At 41.4% G+C, this 9,395-nt stretch overlaps 1 protein-coding gene across 1 annotated transcript; it reads right to left on the reverse strand.

The window, feature by feature from the left end:
* Positions 1 to 80: 80 nt before the first annotated feature.
* On the reverse strand, positions 81 to 5,387 carry dhdh.2 (dihydrodiol dehydrogenase, tandem duplicate 2). Its single transcript, NM_001200757.2, is given in 7 exon segments — positions 81 to 258; positions 2,649 to 2,799; positions 2,912 to 3,036; positions 3,178 to 3,430; positions 3,608 to 3,771; positions 4,941 to 5,052; positions 5,283 to 5,387. Coding segments are annotated over 7 exon segments (1,005 nt in total). The 5' UTR covers positions 5,373 to 5,387; the 3' UTR covers positions 81 to 148.
* Positions 5,388 to 9,395: the final 4,008 nt, after the last annotated feature.

Consider the following 9,395-nt stretch of genomic DNA (forward strand, 5'->3'; position numbering starts at 1 on the left):
GAAACCACCCGAACATCCCAAGTGTTTGCTATTTTTAAATAAGGAATCAATTTTTATCAAAAATAATCAAAAGGGACACACGTCTACGTTGTGTTTTATTGATGTGATGTAAACTGGTGGCACACCACTAGAATGAAGAGTATGAAGGTTACTGGTGGTCTTGGCTATACACCACTCCGACTTGCTTCCTGCATTCATCCATTATCTCAGCCAGCAGAGCTGAGTCAGCGTGGGACATCCGGGAACTCTCCTTCAGTCCTGTGGGGGAGAAAAGAAAATGTATCCAGAATAAAGGAAAGGCTACGTTTGGGTTACTCCTATACACTCACATGTGTACCACTACTGGTTTTAAGTCCTTGTTCTAAAAACTTAATATTCAGAAAGGAGAGAATCTAAAGTGAATTATTTTACTTAAAGGCTTAACTCGTGAGCTTTTCTAGGCTTGTGGTCACATGTACGTGTTTTATAACTGATATTCCCACTGCTTGTGTATTTTATCTAAAGCTTTAGCTGTTGTAGCCTTAAATAATGTCCCACTAGGACATGAAGGTGCATACTGGTATTATTACATATGCAAATCAAGTCTTCTGTCCTTATTTAACTGACATTCTGTATGTTTTTTTAGTTTGTTTTTATTTAGGACGGTGACTAAAATGATATGACTCCAGGTATTATAAACAACTATATATATAAAATATACACTAATCAGCCATAACATTAAATCCACCGACAGGTGAAGTGAGAAACATTTGATTATATGATTACAATGGCACCTGTCAGGGGGTGGGGATATACAATATTGGGGAGCACGTGAACAATCAGTTCTTGAAGTTGATGTGTTGGAAGTAGGCAAAATGGGCAAGCGTAAGGATCTGAGTGACTTCGACTCAAATTGTGATTGCTAGATGACCAGGTCAGAGCATCTCCAAAACAGCGGGTCTTGTGGGGTGTTCCCGGTATGCGGTGATTGGTACCTAGGTTACGACCTGCAGTCATCTGCGGAATTGCGTGCCGTATATTGTTTGCCTTTTTCCTGTTCCCTCGTCCTCTCTGTCTTCCATGTGTGTGCTGTACAGGATTTCCCGTGACCCATGAGGAATGGGAGAAGATGATTGGCTGATACGACAGCGTGTCCCTATAAAAGGGCCACGTTACCGCTAGTCAGGTTGCTCATTCCAGCGTTATCTTTGTGGTGTGCGGAGCTCCATGGATTTCTCCTGACGTCAGCAGATCGGATTTTAGTTGCCTATCAAATGCTTGTTTGATTGTTATTCCTGGTTCTGATTAAAGATGTTTGGAGTGTGCAGGTGACTTGCCATTTATTGTGAATGATTGATTGTGCTAGGAAGTTAGGGATGTTCTTTTGTCTTTTTATTTCTATTATGTTGGGTTAAATTTAGTGTGTGTAATATATATATATATATATATTTTTTTTTCCTTAGCTGCGGTTTTGTTATTTTGGCCGTTGGCCACTCTGAAGTCAAGGCCCCAGTAACCATTACCTCTTCAATAAATACAATGGTTATATTTATAGTGTCTGTCTTGGATCTGGCGACGGGAGCTGAAATCCATTCCTAAAAACACCAAAACCCTTACTGCAATCTCAACCCCTAGATGAGACCGTAATAACCTACGAACAGCGGTCCAAGGGCGCCCAAGGCTCGTTGATGCACGTGGGGAGCGAAGGCTAGCCTGTCTGGTCCATCTTCCGATCCCACAGAAGAGCTACTGTAGCACAAACTGCTGAAAAAGTTAATGCTGTTTATGATGGAAAGGTGTTAGAACACGGTGCAGTGCAGCTTGTCGCGTATGGGGGCTGCGTAGCCGAGGACCGGATAGCGGAAAGCCCCTACAAATGGGTACGTGAGAACCAGAACTGCACCATGGAGCAACGGAAGAAAGTGGCCTGGTCTGATGAATCAAGTTCTCTTTTACATCATGTGGATGGCCGGGTGCGTTTGCGTCACTTACCTGGGGAACAGATGGCACCAGGATGCACTATGGGAAGAAGGCAATCCAGCAGAGGAAGTGTGATGCTCTGGGTAATGTTCTGCTGGGAAATCTCGAGTCCTGGCATTCATGTGAATGTTACTTTGACACGTACCACCTACCTAAACATTGTTGCAGACCAAGTACACCCCTTCATGGCAATAGCCTCTTTCAGCAGGAGAATGCTCCCTGCAACACTGCAAAATTGTCCAGGAATGATTTGAGGAACGTGGTCCTCTTAATTGGGAGAGAGAGATCGTGTCAAATGTGACGTTCGCACTACCATTTAACAATGCTCTTTGTGCTGCGATGCGTTTGGAAAACTCGACCTTGGCTGATTTTAGAATAAAGAGCCAGTTAAGAGTCAAGTGTGTTGACTCGCTAGTAAACTGATCCGATTGCTCTGATCTGACTTAATTTAATTTAGCAATAAAAACTTCTGTCCCTCGCGATGTCGCCTTGAAGAGAGCGCCATCTGGTGTTTGGTTTATGACACGAAGTTTGCCATTTATTGTGTGGCTGTAATGTGTATATTACATCATGCATCAGAATTTATACATGTTAGTGACGCCACATAATCTTGTAATCATCTGGATCTTAAAAGCACACCCCGATGACATTTTCATATTTGTACATCAACATCAGGACATCATCCTCACCTTTCAGGAGACACTGTCTCACTTCCTCAGCCTCGTACCTCATACCAGTGCTGTTTATGAAGTTGAGAGGCAGGTACGGTTCAGGTACCGGGTAGTGAGTCTCTTTCCCATTTACAATCAGTGATGTAGGAGACCACATATGAGCAGGGACCTGTTTAAAAACATGACCAGAATCTGAGCAGAGCCATTCAGCTGAGTGTAGCAATGTGGTTTGGGCCTGCATAGTTAACATTAGCCAAGCCACAACCATCTCGTGCACTTACCCTGATAGTTCCTTTAGTCCCAAAGATGACGGCTTCGCTTGGAAGCTCCACAGCTATTGTGCACGTGCACACTGCTAATCTATCCTGAGAGAACTTCAGTGTGACCACCATGCTCTCGTCCACTCCTGCATTGCACATCACAGTCCGAAGAGAAAGAGATGCTGTACTTGGTCTGTCAGGGATTTATTTATTTTACTATTTTCTTATTGGTTTCTGCTTCCTTCAAAAGTTTTTAAACTTTGGTTAGAACTCCTTCCAGCACCTACCTGTGTCCAGACAGACTCCAGTAGCCTGGATGCTCTCGGGTTTCTCCCCACCGTACACCATGAGGACAAACTGCAGGCAGTAAATGCCAATATCGATCAGCGCGCCTCCTCCCAGCTCCTTCTCCACAGAGCGAGGGGTGTTCTTCAGGGATGCCCCGAAGTCTGCTCTCACCAGCTTCACCTCCCCTACCGCTTCCTGTGCAAGCAGCCTAGAGATCTCCAATGAGACAGGAAAGAAGCGTGTCCACACAGCCTGGACAGGTCGAGAGAGGTGAGAAAAGTTGTACATCTGTGACGCTTAGGCATGTGGATAAACACTTGAGGATTAGAATCAATAAAAATCCACCTAGCCAGCATGTCTACAAGTGAAAATCCTTGTCACGTTACAATAAAAACAAGTGTACAATACACACAGTGTACACCTGCTTACTTCCATCAAGAAGACGTTATTGGTCTTTGCTGTGGCCACCAGCTCCTTCACCTCTCTCAGATTCATGGCTAGAGGTTTCTCACACAGGACGTTCTTCTTCGCATTGAGGAAGATGATGCCTAATGGGTGATGATGGGGGTGGATGGTGCCCACATACACCACATCTATAAATGAAGATCAAGTCAGCTGGTATGATTTACAGCAATGTAGCACTTCCCCTGTACATCAAATACTCATAAGTTATACAAGCCCTGCTGCAGAGCCTTGCATATATTTTCAACCCCTTTGACAAACTTTCACATTTTGTAGCGAAACTGACAGACTTAACTGTGATTATACACCATCGAGCTACACAAAATAGCGCACAGTACTGATGTGGATGGGAGACAATGAATTGCCTTTACTTATCTTATAATGTTACCAAGATTAAGACTGCACAAGAAATTAAGATTTTATTACAGCGTTTCCCTCTTTTGCCAAGTGTATGTGCTGCATCCTCACTGAAAGTCCAGCAAATGGCTTATCAAACTGAAGGAAGTTCAGAAGTTCAAATCCCAGCACCGAAAAGCTGACAGTGCTGGGCCCTTGAGCAACGCCTTTAACCTTCAACTGCTCAGATGTATAAATGAGACATATATGTAAGTTGCCCTGGATACGGGCGTCTACCGCATGCCGTAAATGCAACTTTAGTGCAGTGGAGGCTTGGCAGTTAAGGCTCTGGGTTACTGATCAGAAGGTCGGGGGTTCAAGCCCCAGCGCTGCCAAACTGCCTCTGTTGGGCCCTTGAGCATGGCCCTTAACCCTCTCTGCTCCAGGGGGCGCTGTATCATGGCTGACCCTGCACCCTGACCCCAGCTTCCTGACAGGCTGGAGTGTGTGAAAAAAAAAATTTCACTGTGTTCTACTGTATATGTGACCAATAAAGACTCGTCATCGTTCACTGAGGTCAATCTGCGTCCTGCTTCGAAAACTGAGTTTGATGTCCATCCCAATCCCACGCCTCATTAAATAGTTTGTAATACTCATTAAATAAATGAATTATTAAAAAGTTTTATCCACCTCATTAGATTTATTTATTTTATTTTTTTCTTCAGACTGGCCCGAACCGGTTTATTATTCCAATTGAGGTGTAAACTGAGGACCAACTGAGCAATCAGTCAGATTATTAAACAATTATATTGTATAAGTGCACTATTAATGTATACACTTATTGACTGCACTGGAAATAATCACTATATGACCTTATTTAGGAGGACCATCCTGAGTCCACCAGTGTTGTATGCTAAACTCTATAAGGACTCGTACTGGACCAGGTGCGTAATAAACTCAGTACCTATCTCGGGATCTTTGGCCAGTTCCTCATAGCTGCTGTGCACTTTAGGGATGCGGTGTTTCTGGGCGAACTCTTCTGCTCGCTTTAAGTTACGCGCTGCCACAGCAAGCACCTGAAATTCATTACCGTCCAAGTCATTAATATGACCGGGAAACATGAACAGGAAACAGGAAATGGTGTGTTTACATTTGTTTTGTTTTTTTTTTCTACAACATGCACAAGTTCGGGACAGATCTGTGTAATCAGCCCACTCTGCGCACTCATTTACTACATTCAGAGTGAAACCAGTCTGACTTGGAGTCCGAGAGTGTAAGCGGAAGTGAAGGAGTTGATCTGCAGTACCTGGTGGTCTTCAGGAGGAAGAGTCTTCAGAGCCACTGTGAAGTCGTGGCTGATTTTCCCAGCGCTGCAGATTCCCCACCTGACCACCATGATGACGTCTTTCTCGCGCTCTCTCGCTCTCACACAGACACACAAGCGAAATGGAGGCGTTTCCTTTTATGGCGGACTTGCCATATATAAAGAGGACCAGAAGAGGGCGACAAACTCAAGGATTATTTCTTTTAGTTTTCTTTTTCAGCGCTTAACATGAGAAATGACTAAGGGGTGAAATGACTGTTTAACACGATATCATGACAACAGATGTCTGAACTACTACAGCCCTACTACTACTACAAGCTAGAACCAGCCTGAAAGTGACCAAAATCCCTAAACCATCAAACCTGGCCAGCCTGACCCATTAGAACCAGCATCACAAGATAGAACCAGCCTGAAAGTTACAAAAATCCATTTAAAACCATAAAATGTGACCAGCCTGACCCATTAGAACCAGCCTAACAAGATAGAACCAGCCTGAAAGTCACCAAACCCAGCAAACATATGGTCTGTGGTCCACAAGCGTTTTGCTCATCTTTTTTCCAGCTGCCCACTACCAGCAGCCGCCATTTTTCTGCCAGTGGTCCGCTTCTGGGTTGCTGGTTTATACTAAATTCTTGCTGGTGGCTCACGGTCGGACCCGGTCGGTCATATTATGAACCTTTAGACACACTATACAAAATAATGTTCTTTTGTGGAGTAATGAATCAAAAACAAAGTACACAACTCTTAATAACCAATGCAAATTTATATATATATATATATATATATATATATATATATATATATATATATATATATATATATATATATATATAATATGTATATACCTTGATGTGTGTATATATATATATAAATATATACAATAACTTCAAAATCATTAGCATCATTAATTAATATTAACTTTATAAATATTTACATGGTACACTATGATAAATATACCCAAAAATGTACAGAACAAAATAATTTGAGCCAAACATTTGGAAACCACCTCTTGGAGGCTCTCTGTTCTCTGTTATAGCTCCTGAAATCACAGAAGATTGATCATCTCTTTTTGTTCATCAGTGAAGGATCAGGATATTTAATTTTCGGTTCAACGCTCAAATAGGGGCAATTAATTCATTTATTGACTAGGCAGCAAAACATTAGCCTATGGTTATATGAGAAAGGGGGGAAGCACCATAAATTAATATGAGTCAAATGCTGATCATCATGCATGTGTTGAATGCATGTGTTCAAGCAGAATGGCTTTATTGCTCATTATTTTTACTGATCTGTTGAGAAAACTGTCCGAGCAGGGCTGAAACAGCCGGATCTTGGTTTATTTTTTCTAATGTTTTTTCTTTGAGCGATTACTAATCTTAATTGATTGATTTTTTTATTGATCGATGAAATTATTACCCGCAGAAAACTGACAACCGTTTATTCATTAAAACACATAAGCATGGTGCAACAAAACAATACTAGATTTTCCCCATATAATTATAAATCTGTCTACAAGCTTATCAATGAGTCCAGTCTATAATTCAATAATACATAATGACATCTAATAAGCTTCATTTTATTGTTTATTATAATGAATTGCTGAAATTGCCAGCAGCACATTATATATATATATATATATATATATATATATATATATATATATATATATATATATATATATATATATATATATATATATATTGTAAAAAAAAATAATACAAAAATCCATCTGCCCCTAGGGGGCAGTCTTGAACCACAGTAAAAAACTTTCTGAGAGTTGGTTAAACAGATTCTTCTTCTTCTTCTGCTTCTTCTTCTATTCAGTTATTTAGCTTAAACAAACATGCATGATCACATGACACCCAGAAAAACATTAAATTAACAAGTGAACTAATACATTTAAAACAAAAAGACAAGCATTGTACATGTAACTGATACAAATAAAGTAAAGTCCATGTTATATTCTGCTGAAGTTTGTTTTGTCCATAATATTTTCATACTTGTATATGAATGAAAATCTCATTGTGTGTGTGTGTGTGTGTTTAGGGTGGTGGCTCTAATTGATGACTGCTGGCTGACCTCTCTTTTGTACCACTGCTCCTGGAGGATGCTGGGAGCTGTGTGCCGTTGTCATAACGACAAGGTACCAGCTGGTCAATTTGTATGCAAATGTATGCAAATCTGGCATCTGTACCACACAACCTGGTTGCTATGGGAATGTCCGATTTTGTGCGTTATCGCGAAATCGGGTTGTTTTTTACGGAAATTCTTCGTAGAAGTGATGGGGACAGTGATGTCACAGGCAGGAGAGAGACACAAATGAAGTGTGTGTGTGTGTGTGTGTGTGTGTGTGTGTGTGTGTGTGTGTGTGTGTGTGTGTGTGTGTGTGTTTATTTGTTTGGGTGTGCAGGACTGATATGACTAGTGAGTGACACCCAACCTTGATGCCCTTGATAAACCATAATCCCTCGCTGAACAATAACGATGATCTTCAGAAGGCCAGCAGGGGATTAGGACTGATAAAGCTGACTTTACTGATAGTAAATGTACTGAAACCAGTGCTCGAAGTACTCTGAGTACTCTGAGAATGTAATCTGGCTAATAATAAAAGTCCTATTGCCTACAAACCCCTCTTCAAATTTCACTGTTTCCTGATTGTACGGATTTTCGAGCAGTTCACACTTATTAGCCTTAGTTTCAGAGCAGAAATTGGATAAATTTGCTATTGGGTTTGGTTTAATTTCCCACTGCATGTAATTAAACAAACCACAAGGCACTGGCTTAAGGGCATGTAGTGCTGAAAACATATAACTGGTCAAAGGTACAACTATAGAAAAACCTTTAATAATTACATGTAGAAATCACAAAACCCACTCAAGCATGGAGAAAACACAGCTGGCACTAAATAAATGACTATATTTGTACAAATAACTAGTTTAAACCAGTTCGTTTGTCGTTTCCAGGGTTAAAGCATAAAACGTATGCAGATACAGGTCAAGAGAACAGTTGAATATTTTTTCCCCCGATGTTCTACAGTATGTTCTATGTCCTGACATGCTTTTCTGCTCACCACGGTTGTAAAGAGTGGTTATTTGAGTTATTGTAGCCTTCCTATCAGCTCAAACCAGTCTAGCCATTCTTCTCTGACCTTTCTCATCAACAAGATGTTTCCACCCACGGAACAGCCACTCACTGGATGGTGTATTTCTTCTTCACACCATTCTGTGTAAACTCTAGAGACCGTTGTGTGTGAAAATCCCAGGAGATCGGCAGTTTCTGACATCCACCGCAAGGTCCAAATCACCGAGATCCTATTTTCCCTCCATTCTGATGTTTAGTGTGAAAATGAACCGAAGTTCTTGCCCTGTATCTGCATGATTTGAGCCACTGGTCTGCTGCCGCGTGATTGGCTAACTGGATAATTGCATGTATGAGCAGGTGTCCTATTAAACTGGCTGGTGAGTGTACGTTTGAGGATGAGCCCGAGTGAACTGAGGCAATCTGTGGTAGTGATGGCAAAAATAGAGCTGAGGGAATCGGTCATTTATAACATTTATAACACTTTCTATCATAAATCCAGTCTCTGACCTGGTTAATCATACTGTCTGAGCTTAATAATTCAGACTTTAGGGCATGTCTCAATGTTTTTACACATGTAAATGATGCTGTTATACAGTACATTATCCTAGCATCTCTCTCTCTCTCTCTCTCTCTCTCTCTCTCTCTCTCTCTCGCTCTCTCTCTCTCTCTCTCTCTCTCTCTCTCTCTCTCTCTCTCTCTCTCTATGTGAGCTTCCTTTTATTAAAACTGCATGGTCCGTCACTATCTGTGTTCCTTTGTCAGAGTGAGATGAGCTGAACCGTTGCACTACGTGACCTGTCACTGGGCTTACTATAATGCTGCCATGACCATGAGTGTGAAGGTGGCTAATCTTGTACACACACACACACACACACACACACACACTTTTGCCTTACTATCCTTGTGAGAACCTTCCAATGGAATAATTATTGATGCAGGTAATTACTGCTATGCTACACCTAAACCCCAGCCTTAACCACAGGAACCAAAAGTGAACCTTTTGGCTCTTTTTGT

The sequence above is a fragment of the Ictalurus punctatus genome, chromosome 4 (genome assembly GCF_001660625.3).
Source record: "Ictalurus punctatus breed USDA103 chromosome 4, Coco_2.0, whole genome shotgun sequence".
Classification (NCBI taxonomy): Eukaryota; Metazoa; Chordata; class Actinopteri; order Siluriformes; family Ictaluridae; genus Ictalurus; species Ictalurus punctatus.